Source organism: Filicampus tigris, chromosome 12 (assembly GCF_054856515.1).
Source record: "Filicampus tigris isolate MCC_2025a chromosome 12, RoL_Ftig_1.0, whole genome shotgun sequence".
In the NCBI taxonomy this organism is placed as follows: domain Eukaryota; kingdom Metazoa; phylum Chordata; class Actinopteri; order Syngnathiformes; family Syngnathidae; genus Filicampus; species Filicampus tigris.
This window is the reverse complement of record NC_141228.1, coordinates 15,433,921-15,455,239: the sequence shown is the minus strand read 5'-3', so window position 1 is coordinate 15,455,239 and position 21,319 is coordinate 15,433,921. Positions and strand designations below refer to the sequence as shown.

General features: G+C 41.2%; 1 protein-coding gene across 1 annotated transcript; it reads right to left on the bottom strand.

The window, feature by feature from the left end:
* Positions 1-985: 985 nt before the first annotated feature.
* On the bottom strand, positions 986-19,016 carry rorca (RAR-related orphan receptor C a). The gene is made up of 10 exons (XM_086046651.1): positions 18,555-19,016; positions 10,641-10,726; positions 10,361-10,502; positions 8,591-9,031; positions 8,383-8,504; positions 7,035-7,167; positions 5,830-5,937; positions 5,617-5,727; positions 5,127-5,239; positions 986-5,044 (listed from the first exon to the last, which is right to left on the bottom strand). The coding sequence occupies exons 1-10, from the start codon at positions 18,559-18,561 to the stop codon at positions 4,883-4,885; spliced, it is 1,425 nt and encodes a 474-aa protein (XP_085902777.1). The 5' UTR covers positions 18,562-19,016; the 3' UTR covers positions 986-4,882.
* Positions 19,017-21,319: the final 2,303 nt, after the last annotated feature.

The window sequence follows — 21,319 nt, the reverse complement described above, 5'->3', positions numbered from 1 at the left end:
ACTGTTCAAATTAAATATTTGTATTTGGAATTTGGGACGTCTGTTGTCAGTAAATTATAGAATGAAATACATTTTCACTTCCTACGAATGACAAAATCAGGGAAACTGTTAATTTTGCAATGGTCTCTTCATTTTTTCAAATGGTATATAATAAAACCAAGCCAACTGCATTATCAGACGTGTCATAAAAGTTTCACTGAATTTGTTAAATCTGATTCCTGCATTTTATGAACCCAGTAAATAAAATCTTGTGTGGCAATAATGTTCATTTAATTTTCCTATGGGGACATGAACATTTCATATACAAATTATACATAGCTGTGCTTTGATATACGAGACGAGTGACCAACTTCCAAAGTTTGAGGTATGATATGATATGATGTTTGGCATATTTTTTGCTACAGGTTGTTTAATGCCACTCCCAGCTAAAGTTTACTCAAACTAAACATCAAACAAAGGGAATTACATGTTGCCTATTTAAAACAACCACTTAGCTTTGCCTTAGGAAAGTCCACTTATCTTAAATCTAACAATGCAAAACGCCATAGACAGGCTAACAAATTGCATCAATTTGCAGTGTCAAAACCTTTTACGCAATGGATTATTTGAATACTAAAAGTGGCGCAACACACATAGACAGACACAACCATACTCACAGGACAAAATGACTGTTTACAACAGTTAGTTAACCAAGTGACTTGCACTAGTTGTGAAACTCTTCTTCATTCAAATCTGCATGACTGTATTGTACTGCCCACTGGTGGCCAAATCACACACACCAGAAGCAGCTGCAATCACTATTGTACAAATGCTTTGCATACTGCTCACTTATGTTAGAACTCTACGTTTTTGTGACGTACTGGTACAATCTTATAGAGCAGTTTTTTCTTTCTTAAAAACACATTACACTGGAGAGGCTGGAACGAATGACAGTATTATCATTTCTAATCATTTCAAGCATCAATAATCAATCACTGCACCTGTGTCCTTTTAATTGTAAAAAGAATTTTATTACATTCTTAAACCCACAAAGTATATCACCATTGTGCAATAACACTTTCGTGTTAATAACCGCTCTGGCTCTTTATATCCATGACATGACATAAATTAGTTCTCATTTAAATCTATCATGATTCAATAATAATAATCTTAAAATAGAGTTACAATATCATATACAGAAGGATCATGACAAAAAAAGAGGAACTTAAGGGGACATACCAAGTATTTAAAAATGCTCTTTAAAAAAAAATATAGAATTACATCTCTCCGAAGGACGAAAAGGACACTAAACTGATGAGGAAAATATCATGACGGTACATATCAGGACAAAATTGAAGAGCACATCAAAACCAAGACAAGGATCAGAGATTATAATTCATGTTTTATATGCATTTTACTTTTTTTTTCCTCTCTCTTTTTTTGTACATTTTTTCTTTGCTTGTATCAATATCCTATTGAATCTATGACGCCAACTCAATATGTCTCGCAATAACAATCAAAAGGGTTCAAATCTTTGATACTTTCTGTATTCCGACATTCACAAGAACATGAACTGTACACAGTGATCAAGGTTCAAAGGTCGTCTACAGTTTGTTGGTGCGAGGTGCCGTTTAGACACTGCAGGACAGGACAGAGAGCCAAGCTATCACCCTGAGGAACTTGAAACGGCAACTTTTCGTCCCGCTAAAATTGCGGCACGGAGGCTGGGGTGGGACGGGTGAGTAGACATTCTATGACAAAGTATTGCACCTTATTACAATCTGGCCAACCCTGCACATGAGTTGGCTTTGAATTTGCCATATTATAGTCGAAAGAACTTTTTCAACTATTAAAAAAAATAAAATCTATGCTACTTTAAACTTAAAAGTATGGCAACAAAGGCCCAATTGCACACTCCCAGTTATACCGCGGCCAAGACGGCGTCAGATTTAATTTTTTTTTTTTTTTTTTTTACTGCTACTTGAGATCATTCGCTGTATGGCCAACAGCACTGTCCCAGCAGTGCTACGCAAATCCGGCCGAATTATTGAACATCTGATGTATGATTGTTTGTGATTTGTGTTTTTTCACTTGACAGGACAGGATTTCAGACGTTGTAAATTGTCCTCACATTTTACCGGTACGGTAATCAGAAAAACTAAAGGGCATTGGACTTTTGGGTAAAACTTCAGGACAAACCTAAAACGCAATACAACATTAATAGGTGAACTTCACTTGACCTTCCCTAAACGTTTGAATGTTCCATTGTTCATTGTTTAAGTACTTTGTGCCCAACCTTTTCTTGTCCAACAAGGAACTGATGTTTGAACACATATTTTTAGAATAAATTATTATACCGATTTGCCCAATACCAATCATTCTACCGATTTGCCCAATACCAATACAAAATATGCATGTCAGGTGAAAGTATTATTTTGCTTACTTATAGTCACCATACTCACATTCTACAAGTGTGAAATGATGCACACTTTTGCATCGACATTTTTTGATTATCGAAATATTCGACTTATCCGATTAGTAGTTTCTTGCCTAGGTCTGATCCATGAGAATTTAAGGGCGTCGAAGTCTATACGTTTCTGTGACTCTTCTCGTCTTTCTGTATCTCATTTGCAACCTGCAGATGGCACTAAGAGCTCAGTGGCCACTCAGAGTGTGACAAGCTGGTTAGAACAGAGATACAGAGAGACTGGAAGAGTTACAGAAAGTCATGGAAGGTCCTTAGAAATGTTCACCTGTTATGAATTTGCCGTTTAGCCTCTTGTTAGAGAACAGCAAGTTGTACAAAAAGTACTAAACCACTGAAGAGTTGGCGCTGCATGTAGAGGTCAAATTAAGTTCACCTGTAGAAGTTGTACTGCATTTCAGGTTCGTCCTGAAATTTCACCCACAAGCTTCATTTAAAAAAATATTTTGTATTATATATTGTGCAGAAGCTTTTCAGTATAAATGTTTGAGAGGGAATGAGGTAGTAAAGGCTCAAAAGATGGGAGGGACGAGTGGGTTGGGACGGTTTCTGCTTTTGACCAAGTCTAAAGTACAGTAGAACCTCCAAAGTCAAACGAAAAGCTTGGAGCTCGAAATCTAAACAAAATTGGTGTTCAAGTCAAACACGATGTCAGGTTATAAAAAGACATACAGTGAACCTCACCTATTTACAAAGTTAATATTGTATTGTGTGTGTGTGGAACCTACCCCCACATATTTGCAGTTTTTGTGCTTTGTTTACAAATTAATTCATCTTATGTGTCATAGGGAGGGGGAAAAAAAATTTATTGACCGTGGACGTCAACCAGCACCAGGGAACGGATTGTGTTTGACTTTGGAGGTAGGCTCCACTGTAGTGAGAGTTGGCGCAGATAATAAATCCCCTCTAACCGACGTCTAAGGAGATTAAATAAACGGGCGGCCCATCTGTCCACTCTTTATCCTTTGGCTCCGCCCCCGCCCGGTCAAAACATGCTGCGGTCATATAGCACATAATGGCAAGTATGGCTCTGGTCATTATTTCAGCTGTCGGGTTTAAAATGGAGCCGAGGTGCAATGGAACCTTGTTCGCAACAGTGATGCAAGGGTGGAAAACTTAGGGTGAATTTTGTAAAGATCCCAAACTGGAAACTTTCCATGGGAATGAATTGGCATTGGTATTTTATAACATTTTGCACTGATTCTTTGTCATCTTCTTTTTAAAGAGTAAGTCAAGCCAAAAATTTTCTTAACAAGAATATGTTCTATGGAGGCCCACTAGTCACTATTTTGAGTCAACCTTTAATTTTGTAAATTCATGTTAATTCCCATGGAACATTCCCAACTTTGAAAATGTGCAACCCAAGTTCACACAGCTCATTTACAATATGTGGGGGGCGAATCCACAGATAAGGCATCCCACTCGAAAAAAAAAATATATATTTCCGAGCCCAAAACAGACTCAAAATTTCAAATTATCCACTGGATTTTCTCAAAAGCTAACAATCCTTCCATCGTGCAGGCAGGCAGTGTGTTTGCAACACAAGCGCATTTGTCTCCTACTAATGGCTATATAGGTGATATATAGTTAGAAAATGGAAATTCTGAAAATATGTTCACAATCTCTCTTGTGACTTTAAGTGGCATATGCAAAGGGAACGGATGCATGGGACTGAGGTAATGATTGCATCAAAAAGAGCCCATTTACATCAGTGTCTGCGGGTGCACTAGAAAAAAAACAATAAATACCTGCATAAGCGCTTGTAGAAGAGAGGAAAAAAAAAATGGTTGTGAGTTTGATCATGGTCCCTTTGAACGCTTTGTTCACACGCCGAAAACCCTGCGAAAAGGCGGCAACTGATGCTGAGTGAAAAGTGGTTGATTGCTACCAGAACGGCGACTGAAAAAGACAAAAAAAAAAAAAAAAAAAAAAATCTGCGAGGTAAGTGAGGACTACGGTCTCATTTTTCATTCAGTATGTACATTCGGAATCAGGCCTTGAGGCTGTGCTGAATGCTTTAAAGGGGCACGGGGCGGGGAGGGGCGGGGTTTACATTCAACCATAGCTTAGCGGTGCTGTGAGAAGTGTAGTCGAAACGACTTCTGCTTTAAGGACTTAGAAAAATAATTTGGAAAATACAAATTGTCTTGGCCACTCTTTAATCCTTTCTCCGAGCTCCCTCCAACAGAGAGGTACCGGGCACCCTTGGGCGCAACGCCGGAGGGGCAGTGTGGGTCGGTCGGGAGTTTCCGAGGTGAGAGGAGTGTATCCTAAAGTGTAGCGTGCAGGATTGTCATTGAGTGGCTGCTTGTTGCCACACTGTTTAAACTCTCTCTCTCTGGCTCTCTCGCTGCCTCACACAGTCTCTGTTGCTGAATCTCTGTTTTTATGTTTTGTTTTGTAAGCGTGTGACATTGCTTAGCCCTCTGTGGAGTCTGGGAAAGTGATTTCACTGCCAAACACTTCCCGGTACAGCGGCGGGAAGGTGTACGCCGTCTCGGGGTGGACCAGACGGAAGAACTCGAGTTTGTCGATGTGAAGCTTGCAAATGGACTTCATGATGGGAAGTTTGGACACCATCTGGAGGAGAAGGAAGTCAATCAGAAAACATTCTGACAAGACAGGCCGTGCGTGGCTCACGATGGATAAAGTGCAGCCGCACCTTGGCAAGTTTCTCTTCTGATGAGTCGCCTTTTTGTAAGCAGCGCTGGAGGGCTACGTAGACCTTCTCCTGAAGCTTCTGGATCTGTTGAACATCTGTCAGCCAGGGCCGGTCTATGACAAAGAGGACAAAATATTGTATTTGTTAATGTATGTATATTGGGCAAGAATGTTTTTCAAATGATCAAAAAAAAAAAAGGAAAAATTCTGATTTGTAGAAAAATCAATGGAAATGCTCTAAAATAGCTGTCAAAATGGAGAAGTTTGAAAATGTCTAGCAATGAATGACTTGTTATAGTACAGTGAAACCCCTATCGCAAAGGATACATTCCACACCAGCACACAATTGGTGAAAATCCACGACACGAGCAATCATATAAAAATAACAATTCTTAAAATAGTTTAACTCCCCCCACCCACTCTTTGCTTGGTGTTCTTCTCATATTGGACCTTGTGTACCTAATAAAGCGCCCGTTGCATATATTTGTCACCTGGTGAGAGCAGCACAGCGGCGGTGAAGAGGGCCATCTCCTCCTCAGACATCTGGATACGACTCAGGCTTTTGGCCAAGTCGAACACGGCCGTCACGAGGTCATCGCAGCCTGGGAGAAGGGGAAATATAGCGTTTTCACGGATGTATAAAGGATGGAGTGTGACAAGTGAGGAAGAAGGGTGAGAAGATGGAGCGCGAGGGCAAAACTCACCAAGTGCTTTAAAGAAGTGAGCAGGGGCAAACCTTCCATCAAAGAGGAAGGTGTTATTGATGGGGTTATAGGCTCGACACATCCGGATCAGGAGGACATCCATGCAGCCTGTGGATAGAGGAGGAATAAATTCACGTCAACATACTTGCTCGACACCAGTTACTGTACAACAGGGCTTCAGCACCATCTTGTGGTGTTTCAGAAAGCTCACAAAAAGCTGGGACGAGGTTAATCATGGAATAGCAGAGTAACGAATGTAGTTTTATTTCAAGTTTGACTTTGAAGATCAACTAAGCTGTCACTGGTGAATCTGGTTTGGCAAGGAGGTGCACGGGGTGAAGTCATTTGCGTTCCTCTTATACATTGATATGACTAATCAAGTCTGTTTAGTCCAATTGTCTAAAAATGTTTACTCGTCAGTAATTTCCAAATCACAGATTCTCCACAGGGTGGCGGTCAGCACAATAACTGCCGCGGTCCAAACAAGAGCCACCATTCTTTAGATGGAGGACAGGCGCGCACTTTTCAAGTCACGCTGCATGCGTGTGGTTGTCGAGCTCCGTGAAGTCGGCGGCCCCTTGAGGCGAATGTACCTCGTGTGCACTTCCATGTGACAATAAGGATGGCTATTACAACTCAGAGGCTGCAAAGTAATAAACACACACAGCAGGGGAGCCGTATTCCCAGAGGCCCATTTCCTTGCGACAACAGCTCCCAGCTGTACTGGGCTGAAACCCAACATGCTTTTTTTTTTTTTTTTTTTTTTTTTTTGTCGTTGCAGTGAACCCCAGTTACATTGCGGTTCATCATTCGTGCCCCTGCCATATTGCAGATTTTTCAGTGATAATTTATGGGTTTTTACAGTACACCGTACATGCAAATCGAGAGTTTGAGTTTAGTGCCTTCAGTGTGCTACCATATTGTGGCACAACATCCCGAGCAGCACTGAGGTCGTCTGATGGAAATCCATGCTAATTTTCATTAGCTCATAGAAATCTAAAGCATTTCACATAATATGTTGGTAATAAGATAGTGGACTTCTGTTAGATGAAACATTTTGCAAGCGAGAGACTAAAGAGTGTTTTAATAAGTTTGAAGAATTTTTTTTATATGGAACATATATGGGTCTGGAACATATAGTATCGTAGTAGCGATGAACTGGCATTCATTGTACTGTATTTATTTCTACTTTAAGGCTTACTGACCTGCTTTGAGGAGGATAATCTGATCATTCTGACACAGGTCCATGAAGCCAGAGATGCGCTTGGCAAACTCCACCACGTACTGGATGGCGTTGGTGATGTGAATGGCACACTGTTGCCACATCACCTCAGCTGACTGACAAGAGGAAAAGAAATAGCATACAGAAAACACTTAATGGCAGAGAACAATGACACAAGTTGTTTTGTACTCATCTGTTTACTCTAATAATAGGTTTCCACCACCCAAGACATACTGACCTATAGCCTTCCGGCTTGATTAACCCACCACTATTTTGATATGTTTGTGGTTGAGGGTGACTATTTGAGGAAAGAACATTCTTTGATTTGCTTGGATTCTTTAAAAATTATGACGATTATCTTGCGTTTGGCTTTAGATTCGGATTTTGTGGCGACTTGTGACAATTATTCCACAAGAAAGAGCACGGCGTGTTAAAAGAAGAATATAAACAGGAAGATACAGTACATGACAAGTAACAAAAACTGCTGTTAAATGTACCTATCAAATTGTCCTAGTCCACGAATGGCGGACATCATTCTAGGGCTACAGTTATCAAATATTTTTAGAATCGATTATTCTACACCAATGATGCCATTGATTAATCGGATACAATTGATTTTGCATCATTACACAATAAAATGTGCATGTGAGGTGCAGGTATTACTTTTGTCCACTTGGGTCACCATCTTCACATTCCACACTATATTATCTGTGACTTTGAGTGCGTGTGGCTTTAAAAGGTAATGCCTGGGAGTAGATCTGGTGAATCACGTGCGAGTCAGCGATTGGGAGTGAAGAGTTGGCTGTTGTGCCAGCCTGTTTGTTAAATTCCTGGGCATCAGTTGTGGCCATAGAAGTATGTTTATCATGTGTTTATTTTGTTACTGTTTGCGCAATAGTGCCGGTGGCTGTGTCATCACAAAACGTTGTAATTAGCAGTGGTAGGCTTTATAAAACTATGTCACATTGATGCCTTGTGTTGGCAATTGTTAGACGTGTTGTTGTGGTATTTTAGTGAGTTCTGCTTTGAAGTAGACGAGGGGTCAACAATATAGTGCCCTCTTTGGGGGGAAAAAAAAAAAAAAATTGGCTTAACCGTGCATGATGGGACATTCCGATTTTTTTAGGAATCTTGTACAAATGATCGTTTGTAAATGTAAACACAGGCAGAAAGTTATAGTAATAAAGTGATGCATATTGATATGTATCTGTTTCCTAATTATTATGACGAATCATTAACATGATCCGTGTCTTGATATAAATTAATATAATTAATTATGAATAATCACATTATTAAAGGTAATCTGTGCATATTTCAGCCCTACATCATACCTTAGTTTGGTACATTTGGGTCTCTTCCATGCTATACGTGGACCACGCCATTCTCTTCAGCTCCTCTGTACTGTACTGGCTTGTCTCTATGTGGGACTTGACCACACACTGCGTTATGTGCTCTGGGTGGAGAGAACATTAGCGCTAAGATTACTGTCACGCTCAGGATTGATTAATTGCATTCACAAGTTTGAAAGGTCGGGCATACCGAGCTCAAGCAGGGAGCATCCTTCGGGCAGTGGGTTGAGGATGGCGTGCGAGAAGAGCCCAGAGTCATGCAACAGCTGGTACTCGTGCTTGATGCTGTGGTTGCCCTCCGTAAAGTCCAAGTTGGTTTGTTCCGGTGAGCTTTGAGAGGACGAGCTGCTGCCCGCGCTGCCGGCGAGCATGTCCAGGGTGCCGTATTCGCCGCCCCCATCCTCGGGGGTCAGCGGCAGGTCGAAGAGCAGGCTGTCCGGCAGCGTGGTAAAGTCGTCCAAATCGCTGAGCGCGGTGGTGGATACTCTTCTGTAAGTGCGGCCGTGGTCGCCCATGTCACCGTTCTCTTCCCGGGCTGCCATGCCGGCGCACTCCTGCGACTGCTGGTGCTTCTGGACCTCTGCATACAGGCTGTCGCGCTGCTTCTTGGACATGCGGCCAAATTTCACCGCTGCAACAATGACAAATGTATGTTAGTGGTAAAAATAAGCTGGGAAGAGTCAAACACAACATGGCAGATGAACGGTTCAAGCTTGGGAGTTCAGTAGAGCTACATGCGGGACATGAATGTACTAAAAGAGATCATGTATTGCCACAAAAAAATCAAAAAACAAAAAATAATCAATATTTACATGCACACTTAAGCCTATAGACAAAAAAAACGTGGCCCTACACTGGCACCCTGACATATGATTTTTTTTAAATCATTTTTGTCATGGTTTTAATGAAGACATTTTTCTATTGTTGTTGTATAAAAACCGAACATAATGAAAGAGAACAAAGAAATTAGAGTTTTTTTAAACTGTACTAATTACTGTAAATACTGTCATATTTGTATATTGGAAGCATGTCTTTTAAGGGGCTAGTGAATGACGCAGAAGCTGGAGTGGGGTTTGTTTGCTGGTTCACATGCATGTAAGTGCCTGGGCGTCACTGGTGGCCTTCAGCAGCTCCTTTGTGAGAGTGTGTTGCCCACATTCAAAGGCATAATCACGCCTTGATTGCTCCATTTTCTTTCTTCGGGCAGCAGCATAAGTGGCACTTGCGTAAAACTCAAATTTGGACTTGCAACACAAAATACGGGAAAAAAAAAGATAGCAGCCAAGCGATGGCTCATAGCTAGTCATGCTTGACAAGCTTATACTTTGTATGTTTCCCTCAGGCTTGCTTTGCTTTGACCCTGCTGAGCAGCAGGTGGTAGCAGAAAAACGTCTTCCGAGTCATGGCAAAGCAAGCTTTCGGGAAACAAATTACTGTCATATTTTGTTTCCCACTTGTGTTAAATAAACACATAAAAGATCAGATAAAGGCTTGTTTCTCAATTTTAAGTTTTTGAACGAAAAATTGACCCGTTTCCCGTTCAATGGAGAGCGCAACACTGCCTTCTGCCTGCGGATGGAGGAGGGATGGGGCTTTCCACATGAATGAACGTTCTGAACTTGTGTGAGAATATCTTCAAAAACGTGTGACGTTTGTCTCAAAAGTAGCCCACTGAATCACAACGCGCCTTCACCAATTCACAAGCCGAATTGATATTTACAAAAGATAACTCACGATAATGCACAAAAACCATAAAAAAAAAAAAGTTATATATTTGGTCACAACACTCCTACAGTATACAGTAAAAATGTATTTTTACTTTTGAACTTAAGACCATTTCAGAGTTTGTACTTTCTTTTAACTTATACTACAGGATTAGTCCACGAGTTGAATCAGTACCACAAGTATCTATTCTTCTACTTGAGTACAGCCTGTGTGAGCGCTTTTGGACAGTACTCACCGTCACGGCTCATGCCCAGAGCGAGACACTTCTGCAGCCGGCAGTGTTGACAGCGGTTGCGATTGGTCCGATCGATGAGGCAATTTCTCTGTCGTGAGCAGGAGTACATGGCATTGTTCTGCTGGCTGCGTCGGAAGAAACCCTTTACGAAAAGAACACACATGATCACATTCCCAATATCAGTTGTGTGGTGGCTAAAAAAAAAAAAATAGTTGGATTCCATCCAGGTATAATGAACTTAATTACAGTAGCGTGTGTTTTGGCACCAGCGAGGACTCACCTTGCAGCCTTCACAGGTGATGACACCATAATGGATCCCCGAGGACTTGTCCCCGCAGATTTTACAGGGAATCACTTCAATTTGAGCTAGAGAGAAAAAAGAATAAATTGTTGATTGATTACATCTTAAAACGATGAAGGGTAAATGGAGAGCGCTACTTGGTTGAATCAGCAGAGGCGCTGTTGATTAAGTCTCAGCTAGTTTGATGACAACATGACATCATCTATCATCAAAAAGTAATTTTATAGTCAATCTATCTGAGCCGCCCGTGACCAGACTGCCCAGGGCGCAGTACCGGGCCGCAGATTGGTGGTTGGGGACCACTGATTTAAGCAATGAACATTTGAACACGAACAGAAGAGCGACACATTTAGAACAGTAAGATAACAATACTCAGACACATAGTCTTTATCCTCTAGGAAAAGCGACGAATACTACCGAGTCACGGTAGATGTGAAAATCTTAAATGTTTGTTTGCATTATTATACTGGCCAAGTTGCACACACAAGAAGGAGCTGCAATGAATTCATGATGCAGAAACTGCTTAATTCTATACAATCTATTTAATTGTTTCATCACTATACATTTGTATAAAGTACAATGTTATAGAGTGCTATTTTTCTTGTAAAATAAACAAAAAAAACCCAAGAACATTACAAAGATATTTTGGCATTTGCAACCATTTCAGTGGGGAAAGATTATAAATGCGATCACGGAACAAATTTAGTCCTTTTCTCAAGGCACTACAGTATTCTTTTTTGGGGTATGATTGTCACAGCCACACAATACAATTCAAATGAAATGGAATGCACACTGACCAGTGAAAGAGGGAAATGCTGTGCCTTTTCATGGAGCAGCATTTGCTTATTTTTAGCTAGTCCTTAATGGAAGTATTTGCATGGACTTCCTTCTACCTTCCAATAACTTCATATTTAGACAGCATTAATCAAAAATGATGTCAGTCGCCGTGCTGCAGGTTTACGGAAGTTGGAGTCACTTTAATTTCAGGCCGAAAACTTCAGGTTACTTTTTGTCACATGAGTGGAAATGTAACCAAAATGCAAAGAACCCAGCACCTCCTGTGATTGACACTGGAGCCGGCGTATACATTATGCACCTTGAGTTCATTGTGGAAGCCTGAGCCTTCTTACCACAGAACAGCATGTTCTTTTCATTATGTTGTTTATCTAAGTAGCTGGGCCTCCTCAAGCCCAGAATAGCAGGTCAATTGCATTAGTGGAGGCCCGAGGTTATAAAGTTTCATGACTCGCGCCTCTCTTTCCCTCCTCCTCCCCCTGCTCCTGCTCATCCTTGTCCTCCTCTAGGAAGAACAAAATGCTTGCAGGCTCATCCAGAAAAACAAGACAACTTCTGAGGCTCTCGAATTGGAAAACCACAACTGATAAAACTAAGTGCCTGCACTTTGTTAACTGCTCACAGCTATGTTTCTTTTAGGTCAGAAATTACAGCGGTTTCCCACTTCTTTTGCTTGTAAAGGTTCTTTTATAATATACTCAGAATTGAATCTCGCATTGGGAGAAGAAATGAGATCCACGTCGAACACTTGAGCAGAAAATGAGAGCTATACTTAAAAAAAAAAAAAGAAAAAAAAAAAAAAAGACAGACAACAGACATGGAAATGTTTCATCCGCATTTCCCGCACTATGGCGACAGTTGACATATTTGCCAGTCTGGGCAGTGGGGCTGGCTTGGATTCACGGCCGCCATCGGAAGGATACGAATAAAGAAATAAAGTAGAAAGCGGCAAGGGGAAAAAAAATGCTGCTCCCTCTATTGCTCCTCTCAAAGGCCTCCCGCCCCTCCCGCCAGCTTGTTATATAACTGCAGTCTGGCCACATTCCACGAATGCACGCATTCAAAGGTGGTTGTCCCGGCAACGGTGTGACGTTCCTCCCTCGCCCGCCTCCGTTCCCATTGGCCGCCGCGCGGCTGACTTCAGCGTTTGGACTCGCCAACTCACCTGCCAGTCAGCTGAGCGGCAAAATCGGGCCCGCGGAGCCCAAGCTGCTCCACTGACACACTTTCCCATTCAAGCAAGAGGAGGAGGAAGAGGAGGAGAAGGAGGAGGAGGAGGAGAAGGAGGAGGAGGAAGCGCCTCCTCCTGTTTTTTTTTTTGTTTTTTTTAATTTTAACGAAGACTTGGACTGGGTAAGGATAGAAGGGTGTGGAGCGCAACTTTAGTAAAACATAACATGGATGACAGATTTAAGACGTAGAGTCAGTGGTTGGTTCGAAACTTGCTTGACATCTGGATTTATTCAAAGCGTCAAAGTGCAGTAGAGTAAGAGCCCAGCGGCAAGAACAGCTGTAGCCAATAGCGGCTCCTGACTTGTTGCAGCATGTCAAGTATTGGGAGTGAAATTTCAGCTGTGCCCATGCGAGCCCATAAATCTATTTTTTGCTCAGGTTGCAGCCGGCGTTAGACGGATCCCGCAGGCAAATAAATGTCTCTGTAATTACGACATACAAGCAATAAAAGCAAACACTTATTAGTATAAATAAAATAAAGGGGTGGGGGGGCAATTTATGGCAATGGTCTCATGCAGATTAAACTTTAAAAGTGAGCACTTGTTAGCTTAGCTGGGCATGTTACTAAAAATTCTAACGCCTAACGCCTACAGCCGTTGTACCCTCCCGCCGTCCGTCTATCCGCCTTCTCGTCCGGCCGGAAAAAATAGTAATCGCCTATAGACCGGTCCGCCTGTGATTTTAAACGGGCTTTCCAACTACCAACTTTGACAAACTACCATCGTTATTATGGCGGTACTTGAAGAATTTTTTTTTTTTTTTTTTGATGGTACTTGGTCTATAAAGTGATCCATTGGCCTGTCTTAATAGTTTAAACTGTTTTGGGTTTTTTTTTGCCTAGAACAGCAAGAGTTTTAGTCACCCCTGTGCCAGTCTGTCAGTTTTCGCTCGGAACTTTAGCAGGAAAAAGCGTTGTAAAGGCTTGTAAGTGCAGACTTTGCTCTCTCATTCGAGCTAATCAAACAGTCCAAGGTCCTATTTACCCACTCCTTACCTGACATACTGTACTTAACCTACTTTTGGAAAGGAATGGCATCTATGAGTTGTTGCTGGATGATTATGACATATTGCAATCCAAGTAAAGGCAGACATTTAAAATATGTTTCCCCTTGTCAGTTGTTCCAGTTTTGGACAACCTCTTTCAAAGAAGCTACTCAGTATTTTAATCACTCTGACCTACCTAGAAGACAGAATGGTATGGCCTGACAATTGCCGGTTAAAAAAATAAATCAACAGCGTGTTCAAGTAATGACTGCACAGATGCAACCGTCAGCGAGTGAGAGGTGAAAGTACAAAGGGGCCCATCACAGAGCCCTGCAATATACCTCGAGTGCGGCCAGACACCGCGGGAGGAATTCTGACATTCACGGGCATGTTTTCTGGACTGACAGGAATCGCGAGATGGCCGCGGCGTAATTCATCATTTACAAGCAGGCCAAATCACACACCAGATCAACTTACACTTGTGGTGCAGAATGTTTCCAGCAGACCGGGAGAGTCCAATTTAAAGAAGAACGTGGCCACAACGCAATGCTGACAGTCACAAAAGCCCAAAAGGCATATTTCCATCAGCACACATCCTAAAAAGGACTTTTAAGGATTTGTCAGCCAGCCTTGGTTTTTTGCACTAAAGATCTTTTACACTAAAAAATAACAACTATGACATTTAAATTAAAAAAAAAAAAGTATGTACTTTTCCCTATTTTGTCTAGTAAACACGCTAATACTATAGTGATTCTCAACAACTGTGCTGTCAGAGATCATCAGATGTGCCACAGAAAAGAATCCAAAGATATGTAAATGCACCAAAATGATTAATTTATTCAATTGTTCTTAATGTGTTGCTGAGGTGGATCGGGACTCGATTTCGGCAGATACTCAAAGTCAAATTACTTGGACTAGGGTGCAAAAAATAAAAAATAAATGTATGCGGGAGAGCTCTAATTAACGTGAAGGGCTACCAATTTGACAGACACTTCTGAAATAACACATTTTCTCCAATTATTTGTGGCTAAATTATCTCCTCGTTGTACCGCCCCCTAACTCGCCACCGGGAATGGAATGTAATTACTGTAATTAAATGTAATTAACCTGTGTATCCACCTGCTGACATACAATAGATTCAGGCAATCATGGCACACAAGCACTGAGTCAGTAAATTTGTGAGATCATAATTTTTGTTTACAGTGAAATTTTTGGTCGGTGGTGTTCTGAGAGATTTTTCTAATATAAGATGTGCCTTGTGCCTTGCCTCAGTAAATGGTGGGAAACACTGCCGAAACCAATCCAACGTAGGTCAAGATGAGATAATTATCTTAATGTGATGTAGCTGTAGCTTCGCAAGCTAATATACATATAAGCTAATATTGTTAAAGTCAACAATATTTGACTTCAACCATAATAATAAAAGAACAGTTTTTGTGCAGAGCAACTTGTAACATCACATTCATGTCATCAAAGGGTGAACGCACATTGTTTTGACGCGTTACGATTAACGTCTTTATACATTGGACAGTTGGGAATGCTAACATGGCTACATTCGTATCAGGTTGATCAACGTTTTATGATGCAATAGTGTGACCCTAGCATTCATTCAACTGATCTTATTTCCAAGTGGGAAAATGGGAAAGAGGTTTCCACTGCCACATTATTCAGTGTTTCCCAACCTTTCAGCCAAGGCACATATTTTACATTGGAAAAACCTCATGGCATACCACCAAACAAAAATGTCACAAAAAGTATATACTGTATATTGAAATAATGATGATCTCGTCTCAATTTACTCAGAAATGTACTGAATCAGTCTCAGTGAAACATCTGGTCTTGTTTAGTTGGACACAAAGCTGACATACTTGGAACTTATTACAGGGATTGAATATAGATACACACATAGATAATTTAAAGTATAATTTTCAGACCAATTAAGTGAAATTGGATACCGGTAATTTCCCGAGGAACACCTGATGATTGTGTCACGGCACCAAGGTTGGGAATCACTGCATTATACAGGGCGTTTTTTTCAATTTGGTTTCAGGTATCATTCAGACAGACATAAGGACATCGCCATTTGGCAGCTCAGGCTGTACAGGAAGCATATCATTCCGTTGCCCGTGGCTCGCCAATTGACATTGGAGCAGAGTTGCAAAATTGCCGCCTGGCAAGAACTTTTTCTGTCCCTGACCACAGCTCAGTCCTCCAGATAGGCTTTACCAGGCTTTGCATGAACGTCTGTTGGTGGTAGCAGTGGTGTGGTTTGTCAAGAACAGATCCTGTTTCGAGACACTTGCCACGGACACGGTAAATTGTACTACGTAGGATCGGTGTCATGGCTATAAAGCTTCTCAAACTGGCGTTGAACTTCTTGCCAGGCGACAATTATGCAACGCGGCTCTAATGTCAATTGGCGAGCCATTGGGCAAGGGAATGGTGTGATTTCAAAAACCAAATGCCGATGGCCTCACGTCTGTCCGAATGATACCTGAAACCAAACTGGAAAACGGAAGTGTATGTTGACTTTTGGGAAACACTGAGTTAGCATTCCACATATTGAGATGTTACTCATGAACTTTCACCAGTTGAACACTTAAGCACTAGAAACTGTACCTACTCTTTTCTCTGCCTCTGCAACACAAGCAGACCCAGACTGAGGAATTCTGTTGTGATCTTTTGGCTCAAACGAAGACCATTGCACACTAATCTCAGTCGCCTTGAGTTTTAATAAACTGTTTAAATGTCACGTATCCAATCGCAAAGTTGAACAAGCAGATATTGCTTATCGCACTGACTTTACTTCAAGATACCACCGAAGTCCAAATAAATATTTCTGGACAAATTATTTATTTTGGGTGCTATCTATGAGCTTTTGTAAACATGAATCTAGTCTCCGCGGACGCTCCTTGTTGAATCCGTAGAAAATTGCGGAACGGAATCTTAGCGTGTAGTCGACAGCTAGAGGAGAGGGCAACTTGACACATACCGAGTTTCGCTGTGAACTCCTGCAAGGCTGCGCATTGAACAGATAGCAGCTGTGAGCTTTCCGGGCTCTGCGCTGCGGCGTTCTTGGAGAGCACGGGGCAACCTTTGGCCTTTACACCACCCCCGGGCCTTTTGATCCTCGCCGAACTCAACATGGCTAACTGGTTTCCTCGTAGCAGTCAGTGACGTGGGAGTCAGCGAAAGTTCTTCGATGATTAGTTTCAAACCCATGTGGTGCTGTCCTTATTTTGTCACTAGTATTAGTTAAACCTATTAAATTGTTATTTAATAAATGTATACATTACAAATAGGTGTGGCTTGGAAAAATATAAGCGTCCAGCGGTGTCGGCTTGAGTGGCGTTCCCTCCGGCTGATGTGAGTAACCCAAGCTGACAGAGGAAACCAAGCTCAACTCAAGCCTGCTGTGCCTCATGTTTAAATGTGGGCTTGCTGTGCCCATATCCGGCTTTGCCACTGCGGTGCGCGACACACTGACATCATAACAACGGCGGGGGCATCTTTGTCCAGTTACGTCTTACACATTACGGTATACAGGAAACCCACACTAGTAGGCCAAGCCTTGCAAACATTATTAAAAAAAATCGGAGTTGTTGATGCCTAAATCGAAAAATGTTGCTGATTGCCAATGTTAATATTTAAATATACGACAAAGTGTTACCTTCAAACACATGAATATCATTTAAAACTCATTTTACAACATTAACCTTAAAAATAATTTCCTGCTTATTTTGCAAAAAACACAGTTTCTTTTTTTTGTAATCTGATCCCCTGCTTTTTTTTTTATTATAGATCTTTTCCATCTATGGGAAAATGAATACAAATAAAGACCTCATGATCATCACTTCCTTGACACCAATTACTTCTTTCATATCAACCACATCTTTGGCACCATCTTGTGGCATTTTAGGCCTTAAGAAAGCGCACAAAAACCCAAACAAATCTGTGACTTTTCAACAAATAACAAAGGATCGATTATATAGTGGGGAAAAAAATGCAAGTTCGTGAATAGTGAACCGCGCCTGGTGGAGGTGTAAAAATAGATTGAGAGGGTGTGTTTTTTGTATTGTTTTGTTTTTCAATCAAAAAGTTCAATTTCCTCTTATGTCAGCTCATACTGTTGCATGCTCATCTAATGGATTCAAGCGGATATAGACTGCACATAATATTAAAAGATGAGCATCCCTCTCCACTGTAAAGTGATTTCAACAGACTACAAAGCACACACGCACACACACACACTCACAAACTGTAATCCTCAATGACAGAACTAGGTCAGTGGAACACCTCCTATCCCCCCACTTCTACATAACACACCGTCCACCACACTGCTGAAAACAACACACTTGACAGAAGAAAAGGAAAAAAAACCTTGTTTAACACATCTCCCGACACCTTGACAGTACAACCCCTTTTTTAAATATAAATAATTTCGGTGGTCAAGTGGGATACTCATTAAGTGTCAGAAAATCAAGTTGTTCAAGTGAGGAGCTGTAAAAAAGGTGATAATAAAGGGGTGAAACTGAATACAAAGTAGACGCGCCAAGTGTCTTTTCTCGAGGCTTGCTTGAATCAGCCTGCTCGCTCCCTCCCTTCGCCATTCCCTCTCTCGCTCTTACATAACCGCAGTCAAGTCGCCGGAGAGAACATACGCACTCGAAAAATAACACCGGAGACCTTACAAACTCGCTAAATGTTTGTGAATAGATGCCAAATTTAAATATGTATACATGTTGGAAATTGAGTGTCAATTTTGCGCTCGATTTCCTGTATTTTTCAAGGTGCGTTTAAGGGCTCCCCCCAAAAGTGCGAACTTCAGACTTTTTTTTTTTTTAACAATACTCCCAAACTTTGTTATAATGGCACACTTACCTCTCATGTCGCCGGTTTAGTCTTTGAGAGTCATACAACTCCTCGTGAGGGTGAAAAAAGCCGGAGCGAAAACTTGCTTGAGCTGTCAAAACAGCAACTCCTCTTATGGCTCGTGGAGCCTTTTCGTCAAAAAAGCGCGTCCAAGATACAGTAAAATAAAATATATATTTGCTGTCGTCAGTTTGCGGTAAGTTAAAGTTCGCCTACTTTCTACGCGGTCTTCCTTCCCGGGGGGCACTGTGTTGTGGTTGGGCAGAAGCGGTGAACCCACGCGTGATCTCGCAGCTTCTTCCTTCCTGCTCTGCGGCTGGCGCTAACCTACTTTCAACGACGCGTCGACTACACATGATCGTCACCCCGTCAGCCAGCCAGCCAGCGAGCGAGCCCGCCCGCCGCGTGCGTGCCTGGTTGTCGACACAGGCGCGCGCACGTACGCACGCAGGTCGCGCGGGTGGCGCGCGCGTCAGGAGGCTCTCTCTCTCTCACGCGTGCGTGAGAAAGTGTGGCAGTGTGTCAGTTCAAGCTGACGGCCACGCAGCGTGGGAACTATTACACGGCGCGAATGAAAAGTAGATCTTTCCATCCATGTGAAAATGAATACAAATAAAGACCTCATGATCAACATGTCAAACTTTTGCAGTCTATCTAGATATGAGATATATATGAAACGAAATGAAAAGAAAGACCTCTTGCTCTCAAGCATACTCATACCTACTGTATCTAAGTAGATTTTTCAAGTAGGTTTTTGCTTTTTACTTTTGTAGTTAAGTACATTCTGTGCATTTTTATTTTTACCTATAAGCAAAGGAGACGGATCAGTACTTCTACCTTCTGTTTTTGGTTAACTCTAGTGTCTGTACTTCTGCTTAAGTACAGAGTACACTGTGAATACGTTTGCCACTTTATTGCTCGTGAAAGTCGGCCGAAATTTGCAGTCGGAATCGCTAACGGACGCTCCGGATTAGAGCCGAAATGGGCAAAACGAGATCGGTCTAACAAAAAACAAGTTTTTATTATTATTTTTTTCCCGTACAAAATTGTTATACGGCATAGACAATTTGAAATTATCAAAAAACATATAAAAAACGTACAGGTTGGCAGGTACTATTTTAGTCCAGGTAGTAATTCAGCCAGGAGAATTCTGTCCATTTCTGCTTATTTAAAACCGTCATTAAACATTTTTTTTCGGGTGAGTGAACATTGTTAGTGAACTTTGTTACATTGTTAGCAGGTAGCTGCTTGCCAGCTAGCTTGTGTGCTGATGACTTTGCTTGTCAGTTACTGTTGGAGGAAGCAAATTGTCGAAGTCAAATGCTCGGAATATGTACACAAGAGCACATATGTTAACTGGATTTAACGAACTTGAAAAGAAGTGGTGTTTAACATTTCGCTCGCTCTAATTAGTAACTACTTTTTTGTACATATCAAGAACTACTATTTAGCCCATCAAATGTAAATAGTAGATACAATTTAAGAATTGTTAAGGTATTGGTTAAAAAGTAAGCTGCATCTTCTCACAAAAGTGTATCTTAAAACTCAAATAAGTAACTAAACTCAAACATTAAAAGAAAAACTCAATAGGATTTTGTTTTCGAAAACAAAAACTCAAGTAGGATCTACTTGCAAATGTATATTTTACACAATTTAAAAACTTAAGTTGTTTTAACAAAGAATGTTTTTGTAACTATACTTGATGCAATTAATTACCTTACTTTAGTAGTATAATGAGCTCCAAATTTTGTGTATGACGTTCAGTTGAAGAACACACATCATATCAAAAACCCATGGTATATGATTCTATTTTTTGAATACTAACGCATAGTGTAAAAAGATGTGAAATGGTCTCTGCTGCTTTTGATGTATTGTGTAAACAGAAAATGAGGTTCAAATGTCAGTAGCTACAGTGCTACAACACCGCCACATAGATGCTATTTGCGGGTATGGCGTTTCCTAAATGTGTTAGCATTAGACCACTGGACTTAAAATTATGTTGTTTATATGGGAGTGGCATTTAAAAGAATTGTTCACTGTCTACCAAACTGCTGCTTGATGTGAAGTGAGCTGAGTCAAGTTCACTGATAGCATGTAGCATCTCAAATTTTTGTCAAAGTCAAAGAAAAAAAAAACATTTGTGCATTGGCTCGTATCACGGAAAATTTAACATAAGTCAGGTCAATTGTATCTCAAGGCAATACTGTAACTATCGCAAGAGCAACAATTGCTTCCTCCTTTTTTCTTTTTAGCTGCATGCAACACTGAAGGAAGTTGATTATATCACCGGATTAACAAACTCTAATCTTGTTTGAGGGAATTACGCGAGTCAACAGGTGGTTTTGTTTCACTGGTTGGTTGCATTGACAGTGTGTGTGTGTGTGTGTGTGTGTGTGTGTGTGTTTACAATAACGCTATTTCAAGGTCTAAAATAATGCACTCATTGTGATAAATTGTACTGTGGGGATGTCGATATGAGCGATATGAGCAAAGGCCACAGGCGCACAAAATCGAACGATTAATAATGGCTGAATAATTGATTGGCCGACGTGGGTACGATGACTAGCGTATCATGTAACATGGGCACAGTTATGAAATGAGGGGAGAGATTATGGTAAGTAGGTTAGTGGAGCAACACACACACCCCTCCCGCGCGGGACGCTCATGCGCTCTCGAAAGGCTCACTGCAACCGTATAACTGTACCTCAATTGAACAGCATTCACTTCGCAGTACACAACTTCCACTTGTTGTTCCTCTCAAAGCACGTAGGCCC

Coding starts and splice junctions, on each gene's coding strand:
- rorca (XM_086046651.1), bottom strand. Junction 9,032..10,360: donor TCTGGGCATGAGCCGTGACG/GTGAGTACTGTC, acceptor TCATTGTTGCAG/CGGTGAAATTTGGCCGCATG. Junction 5,938..7,034: donor GATTATCCTCCTCAAAGCAG/GTCAGTAAGCCT, acceptor CTCTATCCACAG/GCTGCATGGATGTCCTCCTG.